This window comes from Ammospiza caudacuta, chromosome 11, assembly GCF_027887145.1.
Source record: "Ammospiza caudacuta isolate bAmmCau1 chromosome 11, bAmmCau1.pri, whole genome shotgun sequence".
Lineage (NCBI taxonomy): Eukaryota > Metazoa > Chordata > Aves > Passeriformes > Passerellidae > Ammospiza > Ammospiza caudacuta.
This window is the reverse complement of record NC_080603.1, coordinates 5359369-5386488: the sequence shown is the minus strand read 5'-3', so window position 1 is coordinate 5386488 and position 27120 is coordinate 5359369. Positions and strand designations below refer to the sequence as shown.

Genomic DNA, 27120 nt, shown 5'->3' with positions numbered 1-27120 from the left:
AAACCTTTCTGTAGCTTAGAGAGTTATTCCAGACAAGTGTGAATACACAGACCATTGTTTTATTTGTCTTTGCTTTTCTACAGTTTAAATAGTTTTTCTGCTGACCAATCTCATGGCTGCTGCTTTAGCTCTACTCACAGTTCTGCTGTCTCTGAGTCCTGCCTTTTGCAGCTTTCCCAAAACCCTCTGATTTTGTGGATTCCCACAGACAGCACCTCTGACAGCTTTTGCAGCAGCAGCCATCACTGAATGCATTGCGAGTGATTAATTTTCTTTTTAAAAAAATAAAAATAAACCTAGTGAGTGCAATGTGCTAACAAGTTAAAAATAATAATAGGTGTCTGTGACCATGCTGCTTCTGTCTGAATCCTTCAGGGGGATTCAGTTGCTAAGAACAACTTCTGCAGTTTGCCATATTCCCATGTGTTAAACAACAACCAAATCACTACAGGCAAAAGTCCCAGCTGTCAAGCATGAGGAGTGCAGGGGCTGCTTGGGGGAGGAGTACCAGGCATTTCTCTCCTCTGTCATATCTGCATGTTGGATCATTTAAAAGAAAAATTCAATGAGGCAAGGGCAGAGTGGGAAGCGTGTTAGAGACTCTTCAAAACACCATCCCCAAAAGTTTGCAGGGAAAATTCCATTTGACTGGTCCTTCTGTGCTTCATCTGGAGCTCCGACAGGAGATCTTTTCCAAGGAGAATGTACTTGCAGCTCTTTCAGACAGCAAGAAAGGCTGAACTTTGTTCACCTACCCAGACAGAACTTCTCTCTGGGCAGGTCTCAGACACAATGGGAGGAACTGGAAATGTTGGAAGCCGACTCTTCCACACAAACAGCATTTGGGTGTTTTCCATGACAGCTTTTCATTTCAAACTGCCTCCAATCAATCCTGACTCATAGGAACGAGGCAAACAATGCCATCTTTGTTTCTTCACACATAAATAAAGACTGGAAAAGTTATTTAGGCTTTCAGCAGAAGTAAGTTGATTTTTTTGACTTTGCTTTATTTCCACTAACTCAATATTCAGCCATAAATCTTAGCCCTGTGTTGAAAAAAAATATATGAGCTCAGTGTTTCATTTTTAGCAAGTGGTTTTGCAAGCAAAGGGTGCTGAGAACAAGACAGTCATGACAATTAGGAGAGGGCACCTTACCTGCATTTCTCCAAATGTTCACTTTTCCCATGGGAAGGTAATACTGTTTTGCCATTTTGAAAGTTTGTCTCTGTGTATGGAGTGCATAAACGATAAATACAAAGCACAAAGACTAATTCCTAAGATTTCAAGTAGATAATAAGTAAAAATTTTAAAACTTTGTTGAGAGGCAAAGGCAAAGCTGAGAGCTGGAACTGTCCCCCCAGGGTTTCAGGCAATATTTTGAGCAATCCCTGTGCTGTGCCCTGGCACCATTTGGCTGTGCTAGAGGTTCTACTGTCTCTCAAGATTTTGATTCATAAACTGAATATTCTCTTTGTGGACCTTAGTGCCACACTCTTTTTAAGCTCATGAAGCATCACAGAACTCTGTCAATATTTCATGTTTTATTAATTCCCTACTTAGCCAGTTCTCTGATTGGTTAAATGTAGTGTCTGTAAACCTCCTAGTTGTATTTTTACCTGAAAAGGCTCAGAAGGCTAATTTAGTCTAATGGATAAACACATGCTTAGAAAACACATATATTGGGGAAAAAAAGTAAAATTTAATAAGGGATGAGCATAACCAAAACACTGTGGGGAAAAGCTGTACAAGTAAATGTCCATGCTGTTAACTAGCTATGAAATTTTGTGCAAAGGATGTATTCATGTCATAATTAATTCTCTCAGAATGTGCCCAGCTCTGAATATCTACAGCAATGGAGCCCTCTGTTACTCTGTTAGTTGTTAATGGACATTAATTGCTGATGGTCACAGCCTCAGTCTCTTCCCCAGCTGACCAAAATGAGCGTTACATAGGAAGTAAACTGTGTCAGAACTGAAATCAGTGAGCATCTACAATATCCCACCTTGAGCTTCTGGCACATGCTCTCATTCTAGGAGGTGATTGTAGACAGTCTGATCTATTCTTATTTTTACAGGACCTTTTTGTATGTGCATGTAATAGGTAAATATTATATTTTTATTTTAAAATATTAGAATGCTTATATTATCATTACTATATTGCTATATATGTAAATATTATTATATATTTACATATATAGTAATAATGTATTATTAACATTGATGAAACACAGAAGCTGAGAAATCATGTACACAAAGATGTTCAAAATCCAATTATTGCAGAGGTATATATAATATATATATATTATATATATATTATATATATAATATATTATATATATTATATATAATATATTATATATAATATACATTATCGATAATATAGATAATATATTATATATAATATATCATATATATTATATATAAATAGATAATATATAATATTTTATTTAAAATATTGTAATTTTATCTTTATATTATTATTATATTGCTATATATGTGAATAGTATTATATATTTACATATATAGTAATAATGTATTATTGACATTGATGCAACACAGAAGCTAAGAAATCAAGCACACAAAGATGTTCAAAATCCAATTATTGCAAGGGTATATAATATATATAATATAGATAATATAGATAATATATAATATATTATATATATAATATATATAATATATCTAAATAGATAATATATATTTTATTTAAAATATTGTAATTTTATCTTTATATTATTATTATATTGCTGTATATGTGAATAGTATTATATATTTACATACATAGTAATAATCTATTATTGACATTGATGAAACACAGAAGCTGAGAAATCAAGCACACAAAGATGTTCAAAATCCAGTTATTGCAGAGGTATATAATATATATAATATAGATAATATAGATAATATATAATATATTATATATATAATATATATAATATTATATCTAAATAGATAATATATATTTTATTTAAAATATTGTAATTTTATCTTTATATTATTATTATATTGCTGTATATGTGAATAGTATTATATATTTACATACATAGTAATAATCTATTATTGACATTGATGAAACACAGAAGCTGAGAAATCAAGCACACAAAGATGTTCAAAATCCAATTATTGCAGAGGTATATAATATATATAATATAGATAATATCGATAATATATTTTATTATATATAATGCTCCCCCTGCCTCTCCCCCACTAAAAACCCTTTCAGGGCTCCTGCAAGGGCAGATCAGGATACTGAAACTTCTTTTCCTTGTCTTAAATTAGCTCCTGAAGTTGAGGCATTTTAAGAACTCAACCCCCAGAAACTCTCAATTTTCTTTGGGTTTGTTTTGTGGGTTTTTTTTAATCCCTGTACAAATTTTCAGCGTTTGTGGAATTTTAACTTGGTTAAATTTAAACAAAGTAAAGGCATAGAAGGGAAATCACAAGATCAGTAACTCTTCCCTTTACTAATTTCTGAGTTGAAGATCTAGACCTTAATACATTTTCTAGCAAATTTTAAAATAATATTCCAATTAAAAAAAAAAAAAAAAGGAGAGGAAGGCAAGGAGTTCAAGTTTTTACTTTTGGTCACTTCAGTTATTGTCTCCATAGAGCCATCTGTACATTATCTTGTCTGATTAAAGCCACAACATAAAACCTTATCTTAAACTAATTTGCTTTTACTACTTACTTTAAATTCCAGTAAAATTTGACTGCACATTCTCTGTTCTGACACATTCTGAATGTGCTTATCTGCACAACTGAAATCCATGTTTTTTTCCCCAGCCATGTATAAAATAGATTTCCAATAAAAACTGACATGTTTCAGAGAAATTATGAAATAATTTTCAGGGCATGATTGATACTAATTATGATTGATTTTGATTTAGTTTACATTTCCGAAACTTGCTCTTAAACCAAAACAAAAAAATGAAAGTGCAGTTGGTATAAGCACAGCTACTGATATCTGGCAGATATATCAAAAATCAAAAAAAGCCAAAAATATTTTGAATAAGAGTATTCTCTCTCCTGCCCTGTCTAACATTTGTTTCACGCTCAAGACTTCCTTAAGCTTTAAGTGGGAGTTCTGTATGGGTCAGCTCTGTAAGACTCAGGTTCATAGGGAAAAGTGACACGTAGAAAGGAGCTAAAAACCAATTCACCTTGGGAACCTTAACTGGCTTGTACAATTTGCCACCGTGTTCAATATATTTCAAAGGTATCCCATAATAGCCAGCAGTTCCCTACAAAGGTCACTGTAAAATCATATCCTGTATTACTCCATATTTCTGAAATTGTTCCTTGTCTGCCAGCTGCTCAGCTGGACTTTGCCAGTGAAAGCAAAGTTTCCAGGGTTATCACTCTGCCCCTTCAACTGCATTATCTACAAAACCATAAACCTGAGTGGAAAAAAAGCTCTGGGGAGGTTTATAAAAGATTCCCTGAGCAGAGGCTGCGTGCAGGCTGTTCTGCTGAGCTGAAGCTGCCTCTGTGCTCTGCCACCATGCCTGCCGACTACAATGGCACCTGGGAGATGCAGAGCAATGAAAACTTCGAAGGATACATGGTTGCTTTAGGTAAATGACAAAATATTAATGAGATCAACAGAAAATGGTTCAATTCTGAACCAAATCATTCTAAAATTAATGAACTTTTTCTGTAATATACGTTGTGGCATAAGGGTTGCTGCCAGATCAAGTAATTGTTTTCAGAATTGCAATGATCTAAATATATAAGCAATTGAAGACTGGTAGCCAAAGATGTTATTTTTTATTTAGATAAATGAAAAAACAGATACATCTCGGGAGGAAAGCCCCAAACCAACAGGTTTTCAGATCTAAAAGCTCTTTTTTACTCCTGGTATATTCTTGCTCTAACAGTGGAGCCACAAGTTAGTTAAAGAGGAATAAGATACTCTATATCAGTAAATTAATAATAATGCCATTATTTAATTGGTGCTTTGAACTAATTATGGTACAGAGATGGAAAATTTGATGCTTTAACAAATTTTAACTAGTTTTACCAAAGAACCTTATTGCTAATTGATTTATCTGTTCAGATTGAAATAGAAGAAATACATAAATACACACAAATAAACTCTAATCATTATTCATCAACAATTGAAAGAAGTTGCAATTTTGCGAAAGCTTTAACTCTCTTAAGGGAGAAAGTCAAGTCTCACTATCCATGGTTTTTAGCTTTTGTATTTGTGGAAAAAAATTCAATAACTTCAGGAACATCTGTAAATATTATGTATATACACTTGTGAGGGACAAAAAGAGAGAGTGCTTGAAAATGATAATTATTAGGACAATGTCTTGAATTTAAGGAGAAAGATACACATTAATTGAAGAGATTTTTGTGCATATATAAACTATAAGTTATATCTACACAATCAGCTATAGTAATTTCAAACTGCCAATGAATAAGCAAAAATAACCCAACACCAAAACCAGTGCAAAGACGCAAATGCTGTAGATGAGTCTCAGAAAGAAATGGCAGGGAAAGGGTGAAAAGATATTCTTCTGCTCTTTTTCTCCCCATTTTACATTTTGCTGATATTTTAAGTATTAATATGCTCAGATTCAAAGCACACAGGTTTTGAGGGGTATTTTTAATTCATCTGTCCTTTTAATTAATGCATACACATTTCTATACTTTAATTAAAGATTAGGTTTGCCCTCTAAGTCAGAAAGTTTGATTTTATCATAAACATGTTACAAAGTATTTAAATATACTATAATAGAACTACATATCATTTTTATTGCTTATATTGTTCAAAATGCAGTTATGAAAACCATGCTTTAATAAAACCTCCCTGATTTTTCTCCAGGAGCTACAAGACCAATATATTAGTCAGAAATAGCATTTCTTTAGAGGTCTAGACTTTTCTGCCCTCAGAGAGAACTAAATTTTATGTTGCCTGGCTATAAATCAGCCCCGGAGATACCTTTAATCCACCGCAGCAGATAAAATATACCCAAGAAGCCCTGCATATAAATACTGAACAAGACCATTATTCCCCACGTTTAAAAGCCACTTTTTTTTTTTTTCAAGCCCATCCTCTTGCTCAACTCAATTAGCACTTCCCAAGTGGGATAATGAATCCAGCAGGAGAAAAGGGCTCCATTAGGGAGTGGCATTGCTGGGCTGGCAGTGATTTACAGCCACCAGAGGATGGCCAGCAAGCCAAACCCGAATCTTGCAGAGCTGCAGGAGCATGGGAGGTGATTTCACGTGCACACAGCAGCACAATCAGATCCCCATGTCAGAAATTGTTATTGCAGATGCTGCTGGCACTGGGATGGTGCCAGGGATGTTCTTTCTCCCCATGGTGCCAGGGATGTTCTCCCCATGGTGCCAGCAGGGCTCCCAGTGCCAAGCATCATGTTAGTCCTCGTTGGGAGCAAAATAAGGGTGCCAAGGGGATCAGCACTGCAGGAAATGTTGGCAGAATATGAAACAGAAACCGTCAAATGCCCTGCACAAATGCTCTTTTTTGACTTTTGACTTTGGATTTGCCTCCTTTTGAACTGCGACTTGTTTGTCTGTCTGCTATTGAACAACAATGGGTTTCACGTTTTTGTTTGATTGCTTCTTTTTTCGTTTCATTCTTTTACACTAATTAACCTTTTGTATACTCCCAGACCACAGGTTCATCATAAAAGTAACATGCCCAGGTCCTCTTGATTACATGCTTATTCTCCGTTGATTACATACCCAGTCTAACCTGATAAATCTCTGATAAGGGATATTATTGTGAGATCCTACTTTAGTGAGGCAAAAAAGGCACTGTCAGGCTTAATAGCCCCTCTTGTTTCACATTCTCAAAAAAATTCAGGTGATTAAACACACCAGCACCTATTCACTCCTGCTTGTAGGTTATATGCTCACAATATTCCCACAGATATCCCTTTAAGAAATAAATTTATTATCAGTGGAAGAGCCTCAAGTTGAAAGTGTACTTGTAAGCACAAGATGCTTTTTATTTGAAATTATGTTTTTCTCTGAAAAATGTTGCAGTAAGAGCACCAATTGTGGAACAGTATAATATTGTCTATATACAATATTATATATTGTATATATACAATATAAAATATGTGTATATATTTACACATTATATTTTTTAATGTGTAAATATAAATGCTGTGGGGCTTTATTTTCATTACCAAATCCTGGAATTTTCACTCTCTCTTTTCTGGTTTTTGACAGGTATTGACTTTGCAACTCGTAAGATTGCGAAACACTTGAAACAAACCAAGGAGATTGTTCAAAATGGAGACAATTTTAAAACCAAAACACTCAGCACTTTCAGAAACTATGATCTGGATTTCACTGTGGGGGTGGAGTTTGAGGAGCACACCAAAGGACTGGATAACAGAGTGGTGAAGGTAAAAACCTGCTGTCTGTTCATGCCACAGTCAGCTCCAGGAGCCTGCAGCTCCCAAAATCAGCTTATAATATATATTACATGAATTATTATTGTATTATTATTATGAATATATTAAGTCAAACCCCAATATTTTACTGACATCAGAGGATTTTTATAAAGCAGAAGTAATTTGCATCCTGAGACAGTTTTCTTTCCTGCTACAAGCATTTATTAGAAATGCAAATCAGGATGGCTACTGAGATATGTGAGGACAATCATTAATTAGGTTTTTCTACTGGGGGATTTTTCCAGTTTTTCTGATACACCTTATGTATCCAGAAAGCGGCAAAATTGTATTTTTACCTATGCATCCTCTTTAAGGAAACTGGGGGTTGAATTTAGGACTGCATCAATAGCACCTTTCATTTTGGGATGGGTTTGCACTGATCAGTCTCGGCAGGGCAGTTTGTTTGTTTTGGCAATTGTTTTGGCAAGTTCAAACATATTTGTGTTTGAACTCACATTATCCCTCACCGGAGGGACACAAATTTAGCAGAAGACATGGCTTGCTCACCACAGATCACTTTTAACTCTCAAACTAAGTTTGTGCAGTGTAATTCCTATGATTTCTTCCAAATTATTTCTCATTCACAGCACTGCAAGCCATCAAAGAGTAAGACCCATTTTTTTCACTATCCTGAACATCCCTATATCTAAATTTTCTTTCTGTCTCCTTCTCCAGTGGGCACTGAGTGGAACTAACTCCTGTGACAAATTCTATGCTTAAAAACACTGCTCCCACATCTCTTCAGAGCAGTTGAAGGCATTGCTAAGGATCTAAGGACTCATTTCATCACTCCTTAAATCCATTAATTAGTGCTCATCTAGTGCTCATCACCACTACAAAACCTTGCTCTGCAAAGACGAAAGGAAAGGAAAGGAAAGGAAAGGAAAGGAAAGGAAAGGAAAGGAAAGGAAAAAGGAAAGGAAAGGAAAGGAAAGGAAAGGAAAGGAAAGGAAAGGAAAGGAAAGGAAAGGAAAGGAAAGGAAAGAAAGGAAAGGAAAGGAAAGGAAAGGAAGGAAAGGAAAGGAAAGGAAAGGAAAGGAAAGGAAGAAAGGAAAGGAAAGGAAAGGAAAGGAAAGGAAAGGGAAAGGAAAAAGGGAAGGGAAGGGAAGGAAGGAGGAAGGAAGGAATTGTGCATTTATAACCCCCCTTGATTTAATTACAATACTAATTTCTAAAGGAATCGTTATTTGTTTCTAGAGGGGAGAAGGAAAAAGCACACATGTCATGCCATTACTTTCTGAATTGCTCTAAAAGTATTTTCTGGTCATTTCATTAACAAAACAATGCCTCAAACACATTAAAGTTAGATGAAGGTAATAAAATTGGTAGGCAACATTTAAATGTAAAGAGGGCATGGATAATTTAAAGAGCATGTAGCTTGAAAATTCCGTAAATAAGAAAGAAATTAACTGAAATGGAATGAGTTTTGTCTCATTATTAATGGAAAGCTCCCTCATATGAGAAATAAATCATCCAGTGCTGGACTAGAAAATAAATTAAGCTCCCAATATGCTTGGAGCTTTATAATAACTGAGCTTTCATGGACTGTAACTGGTGTCTAATAAGGAGATGTCTGATACATGGTTAAATACACCCCTAAAAGGCAGTGGCTCAAATGCAGAGCAATTCCAACAAAGTTGCTTTGAATGTACCCTGGAACATCTGTAGACAGGTAATTCAGCCTGTAAAGAGAACTTTCCCTTGCTGAAGGTTCTCCTGCTCCTGAAGGCACCAGGTCCAACCTGTCTGCTCAGGCAGGGTCAGCTACAGCCCATTGTCCAGCTTATGATCACATCTCTTTAAATTTCTTACTAGTTGTTTAATGCTGTGGGAACTGACATGTGAAGACCAGGTGTGCCACCAGACATTTCAGAAAGTACATTAAAATATACAAACACATTTAATGGAGATGTGAGTGACAAATTTAGTGAGGACAAACAAATTTAGTGGATGAGATGATAGTAACACACTGTTCCTCTTGTTACTTTATGCAGAGCTAGAAAATGTGTTATCACTGCACTTTGCAGTACAAGCCTTCAAGTCTTCACTCATGAAACCCTATAACTTTTATTCATTAATGCCTTTAAACAGCAAGGAAAAAAAGCATTTTGCATATATTGCACCAATAGCTGTAAACACACTCAACAATTCACCAGTTAGTGTGAACACTTGTTACTCATGTATGTGAAGAAACTCATGGAAATGACAACAAAGCACTGCAAAAGCTTCCCTCTGTCACACTGCTGTCATCCTGAATGCATTTGGGTTTTGTTTAAATGCTCTGAGGTTTTTTTTTTAATGAGGAAATTGGAGAATGATAGGAAGCAACTGTAATTGTGTATTCACATTGTTTGAACTTATTTTCATATGTTCATAAGCTTCTGGTTAATGTAACTGAGTTAATGATCTGATTCATGCAGTCCCTGGTGACCTGGGATGGTGACAAACTGGTCTGTGTGCAGAAAGGTGAAAAGAACAACAGGGGCTGGAAGCACTGGATTGAAGGAGACATCCTGCACCTGGTAAGGGCTGCTCCACACACCAACAGCACACCACTGAGGCTGCTCAGGTTTTCTGTTTCAAAGGATTTGTTATTTTTCTCTAGTTAGAAAGGTCTTCAGACAGTTCTGATCTCTGAACTCTAAGGAAATTTCTCCTCTGTTTCAATTCAGGAATGCTCAGTTTCTGTCCACCTGCTCCCAATTAAGTCATAACCCTGCAGTGGTTTTTTTTTGCTACAGTCCACTCCAGCCCTCAACCCTTCCTGTTACATTGCACCTCTAACAAAATCTTTTTCTTATATAATCACTGGTAAAGCAGAAAAAAAAAAAAATCAGATTTCAAGGTAAATGTTATTCTTTTTCTGAGCCAAACAATATGAAATTTTGGCACACTGCACTGTAATATAGATCAGAAACCCCTGCATATTCAAGAGGATCCCACAAACAACCTATACTGCAATTATTTTTTCTTAGTTCAATAATAAATTCAAACACCTAAAGTAGCAAGGTGTAGCCCAAAGATAGGTGTGGTGAGTCCAAGAGAAGCCAGAAAAACCTGTGCAGGAAATCAGCAATCAGTGATGTGCAGAAAGATTTCAAAATGACAGTACTGTAGAATCACAGAAGCATTAAGGTTGGAAAAGACCTCCTGGATCACAAAGTCCCAACTTTGACTGAACACCACCATGCCCATTAACCCATATCACAAAATGCCACATCTACTCATTTTTTTTTTTGAACATTTCTCATAATGATAATGATTACAGAGTTTCCAATCAAGAAATGGGCATGGCAATACTGGGTGGCACAGCAGGGGGATGGAGAGAGATTCTTGAGCCCATTGTTCTGTCCTAAGCTTTGCTGCAAGCAATCTGCCCCTTCCCAGGCTTGCTGTACACATGCTTGGTGTGGGCAGTCACAGCGGCTCCCATCTCTGTGCCTGAAAGGGCAGAGACAGGAATTCAAAACCACAAAGTGCCACCCAACCAAAATCTCCTGTCCAGTGCACTCCTGCAGCTCTGCCTGAGCACACATTCAAAAGCTGACCGGGAAAGTTCTGCATGCTGGCACCAGGGTTTAGGCTGAGGCTGGTGGAAACAAAACCAAGCAGATTCTTACAGCAGCCCCCAGAAATTGTCCTGCAGGCTTGGCCCATTGCTGGCCACCTTTTCCAGTCCCTTGCAAGCCCTGTTTGGCTCAGGAATGCTGCATTCCTGGTTTTTTATTTATTTTCTTGTTTCAGTGCCTCTCATGAATTTTGAGGTAACATGAATTATAAACTATTACATTATATTGTTTTAATAACAGAACATGAAAAAGCCTTGAATTAAAGCAAAATTTTAATGCATTGTTCATGTTTATTCTTCTTAGAGTTAAGTTCATGTATCAAAAACTAATTACTGCAACATGAAATGCATACCTGCTGTTTGGTTACAAATAATGCACTTTTCTTACTGTTCTCTGTTTCATAAGTTTTTAATGCAGTGGTTCAGTTGTAGCAATTTCTGGTGGGATCTGATATGTATGCAAAATAAAACTTCTACCACTATATACTTACTAATTGTTTTAATACTGTAGGAACTGACATGTGAAGACCAGGTGTGCCATCAGACATTTAAGAAGAAGAACTAAAATGGAGCAGAAAACCTCCCAGATTTTCATCACAATGTTGTGTTTTGTCTAAAGAGAAGAATGGAGCCAGATTTTCATTCCTTTGACGCTTCTATGTGAAGATATTATGTGCCTGTTTATGGAAACAAACACATTTTATACAAATAACATCGAAGAGTTACATACCTCATAAATTCCTTTACCTTCCAGTCTAGAGTTAAATAAAAGTAATTTTCTTTCAAATTATGTTTCCCTACATCTTTTTAATGACTTCCAGAGGAATGTCCATTAGCAACAAGGCTGAAAATGAACAGCCACAATTATTTCAGTCACAGTCTGTGTCTCCATAGTGCTGTATTACCATAATGTCTCTGGGTGACTGATTAACACTGGATATTCACTGGACTGTTTCTATTTAATTTACTCCTGGATCACTAAGTCCACAGTTGCAGGCAACAGAATGCCTCACTGAGCACAGTGCATGTCCTTTCACATCAGGACTGTTCCCCTGGATTTGGCCCAGGTCTAAAGCTGCTGCTGATTATCCCCTGATCAATATCCCATGGCCTTTGTGAAGTGCTGCAGCTCCTCAGTACCATCCAAACATGGATCAATGACAATGCTGTAACTTCCAGTTAGAGCTGGCAGCCTAACAACCATCCCCGTGGGGAAATCTGCTGTTTGAAGCAAACCCTGCATGGAAGAGTTGCTCCATGGTGTGAAAACTAAGGCACACTTAGGACTGTGAGGGGAAAACTGCAGAGTACACACAGTGTGCATGTACCCTGTGCAGAAAGAGTGCCCAGCATGCTGCAATCTTCACCTTGTACCACCTTTCAGAGACTGTAAAAAGGAAAATCTTTTCCATGCAATCCTTCTCAGTTTTATTCAGGGTTTTTCAAAAGAATTCATGTTCTTTGCTAAAGGCAAGTTTAAGTTAACCATGGATGATGAACACTACTTCAGTAGATAGAAACTTTTATTATTCAACAGAATGTGTGCACACCTTCCCCAGAAGAGCTTGTATGCCCAAAAGCTCATCTGCTTTTTCTAATGACATGAATTATTCTAATAAAATACACTGTCTTTCCTACAACCTTGCCTTTCAGATGTAAAAACTTCCACATCAGCTTTAGCACTGTTAAGTTCCCTCATGTCCATAGGCTCCCATCCTCTGTTTAGTATGGGAGGAGTGAAAATCCACTGAACACATCAGTGGCTCAGTGGAAGCACAGAAAATATGTGAAAAAGCTTTGGCAGAAATGGAGGAGCATATGCTTTCTCCTCATCTCCACCTGCTCCTCGGCCCACTCACTGTCAATAGCTCAGGGTAGGAAAGGAGGGAGCCTCCCAGCTGAACTAGGTTACATCTGCAAAAATCTGATTAATGTACCACCAATACTTCTGTGGCCATGGCCATTAGCCTGGTTCCACTGGGATTGAGATAAATTTCATTTTAGTAGCTAGTACAGAGCTGTGTGTTGGATTTAGCATGAGAATAACGTTGATATCACACTGATGGTTTAGTTGTTGCTAACTAGTGCTTCCTCTAAGCCAAGGACTCCAGGTTCCCTGTTCTGCCTGTGAGGAGGGAGGGAGCAGAACCAGGACAGCTGACCCAAAGTGCCCAGAGGGATATTCCACACCACAGAACATCATGCTGAGCATACAAAGCTGCAAGAAGGACGGGGAAAACTGTTGTGTTTGGGATGGCATTCCCCAATAATTCCTTGGGCTTCCCAAGGAGCTGTTACATGAGATGGACCCCACGTCTTGGGCATGCCTGAACACCCACCTGGGAAGTGGAGAATGAGCTCCTTGTTCTTTGCTTTGCTCGTGCATGCAGCTTTTTCTTCACCCATTAAACTGTCATTGGCTCAGCCCTGGAGTTTTCTCCAGGATTGTCTCTGTGGTGCTTAGTTGCCAGCTGGAATTAAATCACGACAGGCATACAAGTGCATATGTCAGGATATTTTTATGAATTGGACTTTGCTTCTCCTGATAAAAGTTGACTTGGTATCAAACTTCCTGTGCCTGTTGCCTGGGCAATGCTTTCATGTTAGATTGCACAGAAGAAACTGCACTTGGAGTTAGTAAACTCCTTATTTTGACTTATTCAGCCCTGACCTGGACTTTTCAGTAGAAATGCATTCAATTCATAGTTCTCAGTCTCTGCTAGTTACAAGGATAAAAAAGTACCACAGCTCATTAAGCTTTCAAATTATTATCAGAATGTAATCACTAGGAAACAAAATGTGCATGTTATAATCAGTGACATTTCTCCTGGTTGTTTCTTGCCAGGAGTAACCCTGTTTGTAAATTCACACCAAACCATAAATCCAAAGAAAACCTTTCATATATATCACAAGGTACTATCATCAATGATGAGTCTGAAGAGGGAAAGCAAACATTCTTTAACTGGTTTCTTATTATGCTCACTAGTTCTGGCTAATGGTTATGGTTCAGAAGTAAAGGAAGCGGGCAATTGAGCACAAGTAGACTTTGACTGGGAGGAAACTGGATCTGACCTTATTTTTTTGCCTAGCTCAAAAATGAACATTTCTATTTTTTTGCCTATCTCAAAAATGAAAACTTCTAACAGAAAGTGAGGAAATATGCAAGCTTTTTTACTCTCCAAAACAACATTTTCTTTTTGCACAGACTGATACACAAGAACTTGCAGCTTCCTTTACAACTGCACAGTGCTGGAGACAGAGGAGATATTCTGTTGCATTATAATTCCTCCCAAAGTTATCCTTGTTTGCATCATATTTGTGATGTTAGGCTGGTCTCTAAGCTGTTCCAAGTCCCTTATCTCCTTGTCAGCAGATTAAATACTTGTGCTGGAGGAACAGACCTTGCTGGTAAATCAAAGAATGTTCATTCACATTCTTTCAGCCCTCTGGCACACAGTGCTGTCTCAGGTGTTTTGAAGGATTACCGTTTGCATGGATTCTTTATTCTTTTCCTCACAGAGAATATTGCTCAAGTACAGCCCCAGGAAGGGAATTTATCAGCAACCTTCTGATCCAGCGTAGTGGGATGACCCTGGATGGATTCTTGGAAGCCACCAGAGCCTCTCGCTCTGACTCCTCTCTGCAGCTGCACAGGGGAGACAAAAAACAACAAAGGGTTCATGGGCTGAGATAAGCACTGGGAGAGATCCCTCACCAGATACCATCACGGGCAAAATGGGCTCTAATTAGAGATATTAATTGACTTTATCTCTAACAAAACAGAGCAGGATAATGAGAACCAAAATAAGATCTTGAAAACAGCTTCCCCCCACTCCTCCCTCCTTCCCAGCTCTACCTCCTGCCCCAGTGGTGCCAGGAGACAGGGATGGGGGCTATGGTCAGCTCCTCACCCCTGGCTTCTCCTGCTGCTCAGGGAGGGGAGTCCTCCCCCTGCTGCACGTGGGGTCCCTCCCATGGGACACAGTTCTCCAGGAACTTCAGCTTCTCCAGTGTGAATCCATCCCACGGGAAACAGTTCTCCAGGAACTTCTTCAATGTGAGTCTATCCCATGGGAGACAGTTCTCCAGGAACATCTCCAGTGTGAGTCCATCCCACAGGCTCAGAGTCCTCCCAAACCTGCTGCAGTGTAGGTCACTCTTCCAGGGGTCAGTTCTCCAAGGACAGGGGTCTCCAGCCTGGGAGCAGGGCCCATCTCTCCACAGGCCTCCCACGGGGTCACAGCCTCCTCCAGGATTCCCCTGCTCCGGCCTGGGCTCCTACACGGGCTGCAGGTGGATCTCTGCACCCCTGTGGATCCCCACAGGCTGTGGGTGGATCTCTGCATCTCTGTGGGTCACCATGGGCTGTAGGAGGATCTCTGAATCTCTGTGGATCTTCCATGAGCTATGGGTAGATCTTTGAATCCCTGTGGATCCCCATGGGCTGTGGGTGGATCTCTACATCCCTGTGGATCTTCTTCCAAGATTTGCAGGTGGATCTCTGCCTCCCCCATGCCTCCATGGGCTGCAGGTGGATCTCTAAGGGATGCAGGTGGATCTCCATGGGCTGCAGGTGGATCTCCATGAGCTGCAGGTGGATCTCCACAGGCTGTGGGTGGATCTCTGGCTCCTCCATGGGTTCAGGGCACAGCTGCCTCCCCTCGGGCTGCAGAGGGATCCCAGCTCTGGTGCCTGGAGCACTCCTGCCCCCCTTCCTCCCTGCCCTTGCTGAGCTGCTCCTCTCCCACATTCCCACCCCACTCTGGCCACAGCTGTGCAGTTCCCTTTTCTCCCTTCTCAGATCTGTTCCCACCATTTCTGAGTGAGCAGCCCTGGCCAGCAGCATGTCCTCCTCTGGAGCTGCCAGGGCCGGCTCTGGTGGACACAGAGGAACCTCCCAGCAGCTGCTCACAGGAGCCACCCTGGAGCTCCACCCTGCCAAAGCTTGGCCATGCAAACCCAATAAATCCAGAACAGAAAAGCCTGAGCAACTCCACACCACTTCCTCGTGAGTGCAGGACTGGGTAAAGAACCAGTACCATTGCCTGTCACTGGGCTTTTCAAATTACAATGGCAAAGCTGTGTAGAACAAATTTTTATGGTGGAATTTCTAAAAACCTCTGCATTGAGCCAACTGGCTGTGTATTGAGCCAGTTTTTCTTCCAAAAAGTTAAGCATTTTATTGCCAACTGCTAAAAGGAGAGAGCAACACTGCAGGCAGAGGCTGTAGAATAATGTTGTTAATCTGCTACCAGTTGTGTTGTGTGGCAAAGCCCTGCAGTGCTGCCTTCCTCTGCAGCTCTGGAGGGTCACACACAGGCACAGAATGCCTTCTCAATTTGCCATGGCTATCCTGGATGCTCTGCTGCTTGTCAAAGATACTCCACTGCCATCTGCCAAGAAGTCTGAGGTTTTTAAATCAGCAGATCTGATGGAGACAAAATTCAACAAAAGAAATGTTGCTTAGTAAGATTTATTCATATTCTTCTAAGCAAGGGTATATATTTTCCTTTAGTGGGGAGAGATTGATAGAAGGGATTTCTTTAGCAAGTTTTTTTCCCACTAGAAGAGATTATTTTCTTTAATTTGTGACTGACTTAAAGGGCAGAGGGTTGCAGCTACTTTAATTTCAGCTTGCTGATTACTTCTTTCTTCTGCAGATTGTGAGGATTGGAAGAAATCATTTTGTGAAAATTAGGTTTAAAATAATACTAATGAGACAAGCTTTTTAATAGCTGCAAAAATTTTGTCAGTTATTCTCTAAATAGCACATTTGCTTTAATTATACCTCACACTGCAGTGCTTCAGTCACCATTAAATAGAAATGGGAATGCAATACACATGTACCATATCCATGGAGAGAAATATGTGTATATGTATATATATATATATATGTATATATTTAGATTGATTGATTGATTGATTTATGCATCTTTACACACGTGTATTTACATCCAGGGGCAGAAGGGTTCATAGGTGCCCATGATATTTGTTTGCCTACCCCCCCACATCTTTTGAACCAATTGCCCAGGGCAGACTGGTCAAGCAAAGTAAAGTAAAGTATAAAGTCTCTAAATGTAATATTTCTATATTATGTGAAAATTAATAGCCTGATAGAATGCCTCCAGTAAAAGGCTACAGGGTGAGCTCATGTTTATCAAGTCCCAGAAAATAATTTAGGATAAATGCCTGTAACCATGGAAAACCTTCAGCTGGATGCCAATGAACTCAACCATGAGATAAAATCCCCTAGAAACCAAGCTTTGGTGGTTCTGCTACTCACAGCAGTACTTGTTTCATTGTCTACTTTACAATATTTAATATTTTTTCTACTTACTAAATGATATGATTTGTCTTTTTCTGGCTGTCTCTCTAGGACCTGACTTGTTTTTAAAAAATTTGCTCATCTTTCCCTACATATGTGTAGGGGAAAATAACTTTATTAACAAAATAATATGTTTTCTCTTGAGGTGCCATAAAAGTCCATTTGTGTAACAAGTGAGACAACAGGTTCTCAAAATACACAACTTTATCTTTTCTTGATATGGTTTTAGTTAATTTTCAGCTTTTGAAATAATTATAAGGGTGTCAAACTATATATTGGAGCTTATTTTGCAAGTGGCTCTGCTTAAGTCAGAGCACTTGCAGGGAGTCATTTATTCAGTTCAGGCAGATCAGATCCTGATCAGGCCTCTACTGAAAACAGACTGTAGACTCTGAAGCTGCTGAATTTCCTGCATTCAAAGTATCAGTGTCAGAAAAGTGTGTCTTGCTACTCACTGTTGTTGATACAATAAATGAATGCAACGAAGTTCCTGAAAGTTTAGAGACAGGGTTTTAAGTTAAACATTTTTCTTTTTGCTTAGCTATTGGAAAGAAGCAGCTAAAAATAAAGGCATGTGACATATGGCATTTTTTTCTGTCATTTTATAAAAAAGTGAGAATTTACATTTATTTGCATACATTTGTACCATATTGAATTTCTTTAATAATCATCAACAACTTAATTTAAATTAGACTTTCATTTTCTAAACACTTTTGAGAAGCCAAAAGCGGTCAAATAGTCAGGAAAAACACCTGGAGGATGAGCTTTACTGGATAGAGGATCGAGGCAGAGTTGAATTGCTCCCTTTGTGAAATAACAGCCTTGGTTCTCTGAAAACACAGATTGCTGTTTGCTACTAATGGGTGCCTTGTGTAGCATTACAGCAAATTGCTTTCCTTGATGGCATAAACTGAATACACAGCAAACACGAGCACTTAGTTAAAATGTTAGCACAGCCAGAGTTGCTAAATGAAAATAACTGTTTTCCACAGCAAGGATGATCAGAACTGAAGGATTTTTGGTTTAGGGGACTTGTGTCATCCAAAACAAGAAGCAGCCCCAGGCACCTTGGGATGGGTTTAATAAGGCCCAAATATCTCACCTCACCCTGCAAGTTTGTTTCCTAATGGAATTGACACAGATCAAAGTTATATCATAGAATAAATCAGTATCACAACAGTGCAGCAATTTATCTAATAATCTGGGCTTGCAATTTATTCCAAATATTAGCAGTTCCTGCCTTGATGGGCAGCAATAGAACAACCAAGAGTTCTCAGTCCATCCACTCTGGATAGAATTCTGCAGCCAAGTGAGTTCACAGCCTCACACCTCACATAGTTTCCTCTTAATAAGTAATTTTCTCAAATATTAGGTCAATGCTAAAGCATTTGAGGAACATGTTTTGTTTATTTTTCTGGATTCCACTCGGACTTAGGGACCAAAATATGAAAATATTTTTATCAATTGATCTCATTTTGTTAAAAGGTTGTAATTTATCCTTCTTCCCTGACCACTCCATAGGTTTTGGTAATGAAACCAATAAACCATTACTATCCTATCCTTCCCTGCCAGCTGCCTCAGCAGTAATTAATCTCCACTGAGTGAGGAGCATAAAGGTGCTTTTATCACCAATTTCCCCCTGCATTATAATGATTATATAGCAAAAAAAAAAAAAAAAAAAAAAAAAAAGCAAAAGAAAGAAAAAAAAAAAAGGAAAAAAAGGCACCAGAGAACATCTTTTGGTAGGAGAAGATTTCATGTATTTCTATATCCAGTTCAATGTCAGTTCTTCTTATTTGGAAGCATTTAGAGAACAAAAGAAATGAATCTTGGTTCCTGTAGTTCCCTGTAAAGTGTGAGGTTGTAACTTTTAGAAGTTACTTGGAGCCACAGAAGAATTTGCAGCATCTGCTCTGGAGATAAATACTTAAATTAGTCATATTTGGTTTTTTAAGAGCACTTATATGAGTAGTGCAATAAGCGCATTTTTTCTATACTATTACCTTCAGCATAGAAAAAATTTCCTCAAAGTCTTTCAACATAGAAAAGTTTCCTCAAACTGCAAAGGTTTGTTGCCAAAAAACTCCTTTTGTCACAAATCTATAAACACAAACATGATGACAGCCAGCAAAGCCCAGTTTTTGTCTTGTGCAAATCAAATCTACTTTCCCAAACAGCAGAACACTCTCAGCCAACACACAATCACTAATGACCCTGCTGGCAGAATGACATTGTCTCCAGTGTTATTTTATAAACATTTCCAGCTTCTATTTGCAGCCAATCTTCTGAATCCCTTCTCAGAGGAGCTTTCAAACAACTCCAGCACTAATTTCTAATACATTGAATGGTACAATATTCATCACTTGTCATGAAATATTTCACATAGAAAATCAGACTGCATTTTCATTCAAGTAATTCTTTAACTAATTTTAAAAAGTTTAAACAGTGCATGGCACCTCTTCCAGTTACAAACCCATTCAGCAAGCCTTGATTTTGTCAGCAAAACAGACAAGTGTGCACAGAACAGAGCAAAATCCTAAAATCTGTTGTATTTGGGGTTTTTGTCATGGATGTAGTGCAGCCCCTGGACACAGAAAAAGTATCACAAAGGAAAAAAGCCTTGTTGGCCAATTTGATACCAGGAACCGTTCCCATGCCATTGTCTGCCCACATATATTTACACTGAAGAGCTGCTGAACCAAAACCGAGGGAATTCACCTTTTTTCATTGAAAGAGTTACAAGGTACCAGTGAAAATTTTAATAATTTTATTTACTTCTGCAGAAGACATTTAAAACTATCGCTTAGAGATATGTGATAAGTATTTTTTCCCAGACAGATTTACTACAAAACCAGTTTTGGGATTTTGTGTCCAGACATCGGAGAGGAAAACGAAATGGAGATGTACAGAATCAAGGCGCCATCGAGTGGTGAATCTTGTACTCACACTGCCCTCTTCCCTCAAACCAAAAATAGTCATTCTTTTCATACCTCTGTGGAAAATTGAATAACATCCTTGTCATTTATTTTCAAGAACAGAACTGTTTAGATAATTTTTTTACTCATAACCCACCACAACTTTCCAAGTGCTTTTAGTTTGGGGAGATGAAACTCCAACAACATACTGGCTACATGTTGTTAATACTCCTCAGTTTTAATTTGGAAAGCCATATAAGAAATAATCCATCTCCATTTTCGATTGAAGAATTGCTAAAAGATATAAAAGTGTGTGTGGGTGATGGTTATTATCACTGCTTAGAGGGAGGGGGAAGCTGACTGTATTACAGAATGGCAAGAACAGCAGCAGAAGAGTTGAACCAAAAACCTGTAGCATTAAAAGCCTAAACTGTTTTAGTCTAAATGAGGTTCTGTACTGATCCTCACTCATCAATAGATTTTTTACTTCATCTTTGGGAATGAATTTGTCCAGATCTGAATGCTGCAAATCCTATGTCAGGTTCTATGAATGCAATATACTGAGCAAGGATTGAAAAAGAGGTATTCAAAGCTAAAAGAATTCATTGCTATAGTCTGAGTTCAGAAATTCAAACAATGGGCAGAGATTGGTGAGATAACTTGCAGTCTTCAGACTGCACAAAGAAGGTACACACCACACACTAATACTGTTGAATTTTTAAAATATGACTGTATTTCTGAAAAAATTAATGATTCAGGTTCTAATAGAAATGGAAAAACAAAAAAACACTGCTTGTATAAGACTAGTACATATAAATATATTGTTACATTTGCCTCTGGCAATATGTTATTTATGTGTGATTATTGTAAAAGAGCAAGGATAAAATTTAATACAGCTTTCATCACAGCCTGCTCTCCTACATAAACAACTTGTTACTGGGTTATTGTGAAGAAAAATCTTCCAATACAAAGACACACATTCAGTGCTGCAGAAATGCCACAGAATCCTGTGTGCTGCTGGTTTTCTGAACACAATGCAAACTCATAAACCATGTAACTATGCAACTCCAATCATAAATATAGAGGGCTTTGACCTTTCCTAGAAAAACACCTACATATTACACTGCTGTAAAGTAATTTAGAAATGATAATAGATTCAAAAAAATGTTCCAAACCTGTTGACAAAGCCACCTTCCATTTGACAGGCATATCTCGGGAGAATTGTGTTGGATTATGGTCACATTTGGGGTTTCTAGAAGGTTCTTCTGACACCCTGTGCAAATTACCAAGGGTTTGGTTTTCTGTGCCTAGCACACCACAAGGCTGAGCTGCATTTGAGCCCATGGGGAAACAACTGCTATCAAATGATAAAGAGAAAAGACTTTGTGCCTTGGGATCTTAGTGACAACAGTGACATCTGTGCTTTAAACCCTTTCCTTTGTTTGCTGATGAAATGCACATGTGGAAGGCATTGTCAGATATCAGTGGACTGCCACAAAAGCAGGTTTTCCATCATTGCTGCTCCTTTGAGGCAGTCACCTGTAGGCTGTTGGACAGGATATTGGATTCTGGATTGTTCTGGACATTGTACAGATGTTGCAGTAGGAGCTGAAGCTTCACCTCTGCATGTGAAAAATGCAAACCTGCCAGATCAAGAGAAAACAACCAAATTCCTTCCTTCACAAGCCACAGTCAATTATCAAAGTCTGGCCATGAACCTTTCATGTTGACTCAGTGTCCATAGTGCTGCTCCTAAATTTCCTTTTATTACCACTTTGTATCTGGATAAAAAATAACTCTATGTCAATTTTGTGTAACTTTAATAGAAAACAAACACAGTGTTCTCAGTTTTCCAGGGTGCTGGCAACCCATGCTATTCAATAAACAATTTTTGCAAGCTTATGGAAAATCTGCTGCTGAATCATTTCCCAAGAACGCTCCTACTCTGTATTCAGCAATGATAAGTTAAAAATATATAATAGTAAATAAAAATGGAAATCACAGAATCTCTCTGTCCTGAAATCAATGTCATTACAGAAATTTTTAAGCAGCTACTGGACTGATACTCCTCGGACAAGAGGAAATAATTTTAGGATTTCTAGTTCATGTTATCTCAAGACTATATTCAGAGCAAACTAAACTGCTCACTGAATCAGACCTTAGGAGCAGTTTGGCAGGTTTGAAGATGAGCAGAGAAAATGGAATAAGTTTATCTGAAGCCTCAAAACTCAGTAAAAGAACATTAGCACCAAGATTCAACTATAGTGGAAGGCATTGTAAATCTGATAAAGAAAGAAATTACGAGCTCCAAACTTGGAATACCTGGGAGGATATAAACTGCTGCCTTCCAAAGCATTTCTGTGGTTTAAGGCTTGCCCTATTGCCACCAATTTTAATGGAAATGGAATCATGCCAGAATTGGAACTGTGGCCTCCAGGAAATAAAACAAGAAGCAAGTGTTAATAAATCAGGAGCACTAACGGGTCAATCAGGATGGTTCTTGCTAAGTGATTACATGAATGACATAAAGATAGCACTTATCTAATGAATCAAAGGGGCCCAAAGAAGCTGTAGCACAAGATGTCAAGAACTGGAGTCTTTTTATTATGTACAACACTTTGGTCTCTCTCACTGACAACCTTTTTTTCCCTCAGAGTTGTCTGTTTAAAGATATGTCTCCTTGTTATTAGCATTATCACATACTACAGTGCTACCACAATTAATACTTTGGATTTTCTCTTTAAATTAAATCCATATCAGATGTTGCTGAAAGTTTGCTGATTATCCTGTTGCTGATTTTAAAGAAGGTGGTATTTGTGCTCACTGAAATCCCCTTAAAAATAGTAAACCTTTCTACCGAAATTTGAAAACAGTCTGAAATAGTTATCTTGTTGAGATGAAGACACCCAGTACAAAAAATCCAAACCCACGTGACTGAGGTTTGGCAGAATTGTGAGTTGAAAAGGCAGGTCAGTAATGAAAGTGTCAGGCAATACTATTTTAGATGACACAAAATACAAAACTTCCAGTCTCTCCTTTACTGATTGCAGTAGCTTGTTCCTCTGCATGCACCACGTACATGATTGCATTTGAAGGAACAACCATTTTTGGAAACAATCATTTTATGCACCATCAGGCTGCTACAGGCAGGCTGCAGGTTTTGGGGGGGATGGGGTTATGTTTCTTCTAATCTGAGCTCTGGCCTTTTGACAGTTTTTATTTTTTACTGGCATTTAAATTCCTCATTATTCTAGTCAGGTTAATGTTTGATGTGTGAGTCAGGATTGTATCCAAGGCTGGGATGTTTCCTGGAGAGTTAGAGACAGGCTGGGCAGCTCAGACTAAAGGAGACAAAGTGCATTCCACACCACTGAGCGTCCCTGAGCCACCACAGAGTGAAATGCTGTCCTAACAAGGGAGGCTTTAATTCAGATTTACAGCAGGGTTTGTCTCCCAGCTCTGCCTCCTACACGTTAATAACACCTTTCCTTTAAACCCACCGCGTTCCATCAATCTTCACTGGCTGCCAAGTTAAGGCTGCAACGAGTTTGCCTCAGTTCAGTGCACTGCAAGTATTAACTCCTGGCAATCAGCAGCACAGCACATTAACTCCACGTGAAATAAACACTTCACAATCCTGTAGAGCTGACCTGAAGAGGTGAGTGCCTCTGTGTCTCCTAAAAGCAAGGACCTTATGAGAATTTCAGGTTACAGGGCAGCTCACTTAGGGAATTGGTAATCCCCAACAGAGCTCAGTCAGCCAAGCCCCGAGGGCCTGGGGAGCTGAGCCCCAGGTGAAATGCAGAGATCCCAGGAGATGCCTCCCTGTGAGGAGAGCCAGCAGTGCCTGGAGAAAGAATTTGTGTCCTGGGTACATCAATCAGGGCAAAGAAACCCTGGACCCCAGGACTGAGCTGCCTACTGCAGCAAGCAGCAGCACACATATTTATTGCATATAAATATTACACCTAATACATATGCATTGCATATATTTATTACATCTATTATTATATTAATAAGAAATTGCATTTATTATTTATTTTTGGGTCTACCTGACAGCACTGCAGAGCTGAAAAGGAATTTTCACACATATAGGATGTGCCACATAGATATGACTCTTTTTTCCAGACCTCTAGTCTTTACTTGAGAGAAAAAGAAAGTGGACTGGTATTTTATTGTTAAAATTCATTTGGTACACTAAAAATAAACAATCAGTGCTTGTGATTGTTATCCCAAACTGTTCTCATCTTTTTCTCTGAAATAATGATACTGTACCTTTTTTAATAAACATTAAAATGCTGTATCCCACTTCCAAAAAACCTTTTTATTACCAAAAACCCACCAATAATATCATAGCCAAAATAAATCTCAGAAAAGTAAGGTTGAGTGGATTGGCTTTTCTGAGAGACAATTATTTGGGTAATAAAAAATGCTTTTTAATGCTCTGCACTGAGAACTTTCAAGAGATTTAAAAGCAGCTTTGCACCTACAGGAAATGTGTCCTGCAACACCCTATCAGCAGTTCCTCTGTTATACACTTGTAGACACACCTATATCCACACTTACACATGTGTTCCTAACAAAAAGGCAGTTGTGGACTGGCCAGTCCCACTGCACTGAAAATGTCCTGTACACCTTTATTCTGGTTTTTGAAGGAAGCCAGACCTGAGGCTGCATTCTTCTTATCTGCAGCCATCTCATCATTTCCTTGCATTTCCTCTCCTCTCCCCTTTCCCTGTCTGTGGTCTGTAAGATATCTGATAGCTACAGGCAAACTCAGGTTTGTGCCCTTCCTCCAGAGTAAAGAAAATGTTCAATTTCTTCCAGGCCTGGGAGGAAAGAGCCAAATGCCCAGCCCAGGTGTGCCTGCTCTGCAATAAAACACTGTGTTGGGATTTTTTACCTGAAAAATATCTTTCAGTAAACAAGCATAGGAATAGCTGCTGAGTTACACAAAAAACCTGAAGCAGAGATTGTGTTCTCATGTAATCCCTGCACTGAAAGGCTTCTCAGGGACACAGCACAGTTCCTGTTCTGTATGCAGCCCCTGGTGGAACAGTGGTCAGTACAGCATACAGGGGAAAGCACAGGAAAGGCAAGCAAATAAATAGTATATTCCCTCTGTACACCTATTTAATTTCCACAATGGATCATGCTTTGGACTCAGAACTCATACCCAGCTGGTAAACTTGCCTCTTACAGCTTGTGAGGGATATTTCTTGTTTCGAATTTAATTGCTTTTTTTTCATGTCATCTTTCCTCCTGTAAGGTCAGTCTTGGCTTACACCCTGTGCTTTTTCTCTCTCCTTTAGCTTTTCTATTACTACAACTTCCCAGGAGAAGCTAACAGCAAAATACTTTCTTCCTTTCTCTGCTGTTGTTTTCTTGACTAACAAGCTCTACTCCCTCATCTTTCTCTTTCCTTGCTGACCATCTCTAACTGCCCTGTAATAGTCTCACCTGTCTCTGGACAGGACTGCATTGAGTTTTTCAAGGAAAAACACACAGTGTGTGCTGTATATCCCCCACCACCTACATTCTCTATTATGGTCACTTTACATTCTCTATTATGGTCACTTTCCTCCCCATCTCTTCTTTCAGTGTTCCACCTCAGCCTAAAAATCCTGAACTACACTCAAAATTCATATATTTTACTCAAATTGTTCCTTTTAGGCAGGGTTATCCAGATTCTGCATCCTCAGATTCTGTACTTAAACATTTTAAGTGTTATTCATTACATTGTAGAATCATCACTGTGATGAATTCAAAGTGGAAAGCAAGACTTAAAAGAAGCTGAAAGTCTAAATTCATCCATAGCAGTTGACAATATTGTGCCCCTTTTCTTGCTTCTTTTCTCACTTTTCATCAGACTTGTGGGTTTTTTTTAAAGATTCAATTATCTGTATTTTCTCACTCGGAGTGAAAATGACAAGAATTGCAGTAACTGTTCAGTCTCTCTGGCTTTTGTTTGTTTATGTCCTTCAGACTGTAAACACTCCAGGCTGGTGTAATCCTTCTTGCAGTGTTGTGGGATGAAGGACACAGAGCTCCTAATCCCCAGCTGAACACTTGTATCAAAAAGAGAATTATCTTTAACTGGATCCCAATAAAGACACTCTGTGTTATTCCTCTCCTTTATACAACAAAATGTGGGGGATGCAATTTTAGTGATGGAACTTCAGTCTGGGAGTGGGGGTAGGAGAAATTCCCTCAGGAGTGGTTCCTCGTGGGAACCCTCACATTCTCCATGTTTCTTTAGATGCTGTTTGGACTTGCAGCAATTTCAGCTGGCACAATGATTGAGAAAAGTGTCCTATTGCCTGTCTCGGGGTGTAAAGGACTGGCCAGGCTCAGTGTTTGCCTTTGGTGGCAATGGGCACGCCGGGCTCCCTGGCAGGGGCCCCGGAGCACTGTCACCAGGCTCCTGTCCCCTGGCAGTGCCACCATGGCCGCGCTGAGGGGACAGCGCCGGGGGGACAGGACCAGGCACAGCCGGACCGTGCTGAGGGAACAACACTGGGCACGGCCAGACCACACGGAGGGGACAGCGCTGAGGGGACAGCACCGGGCACAGCCGGGCACTCCGGGACATTGTCACCACACCTCCTCACTGAGGAGTCCAGGGTCACAGTGGGGACTCTGCAGGGGACACTGAGGGGACACAGTTTGGGGCATTCTCGGGAGCTGTTGTCTGTCTCTGCCCCGAGGTGCGTGGGATGGTTCGGAGGCAGCCCGAGCTTTGAAGGATGAGACTGGACTCTTCAGTTTTCAATCTTGAGGTTGTTTACTATTTCTTATCTACAAAGTTTTTCCTTCTGCCCAGCCGAGGTCTGAACAGCAAGGCAGCCAAAGGCACTCTAACCACCTCTGAGGCG

The 27120-nt window shown here is 39.1% G+C and overlaps 1 protein-coding gene across 1 annotated transcript; it reads left to right on the top strand.

Annotated features, from left to right (window-relative positions):
- Positions 1-4502: 4502 nt before the first annotated feature.
- On the top strand, positions 4503-11570 carry RBP2 (retinol binding protein 2). The gene is made up of 4 exons (XM_058812485.1): positions 4503-4575; positions 7211-7389; positions 9858-9959; positions 11517-11570. The coding sequence occupies exons 1-4, from the start codon at positions 4503-4505 to the stop codon at positions 11568-11570; spliced, it is 408 nt and encodes a 135-aa protein (XP_058668468.1).
- Positions 11571-27120: the final 15550 nt, after the last annotated feature.

What these genes read in the sequence shown, in the direction of transcription:
- RBP2 (XM_058812485.1), top strand. Translation starts at nt 4,503, where the DNA reads ATGCCTGCCGACTACAATGGCACCTGGGAGATGCAGAGCAATGAAAAC. An exon ending in AGGATACATGGTTGCTTTAG is followed by an intron (nt 4,576 to 7,210) that starts GTAAATGACAAA and finishes GGTTTTTGACAG; the next exon opens with GTATTGACTTTGCAACTCGT. An exon ending in AAGGAGACATCCTGCACCTG is followed by an intron (nt 9,960 to 11,516) that starts GTAAGGGCTGCT and finishes TTAATACTGTAG; the next exon opens with GAACTGACATGTGAAGACCA.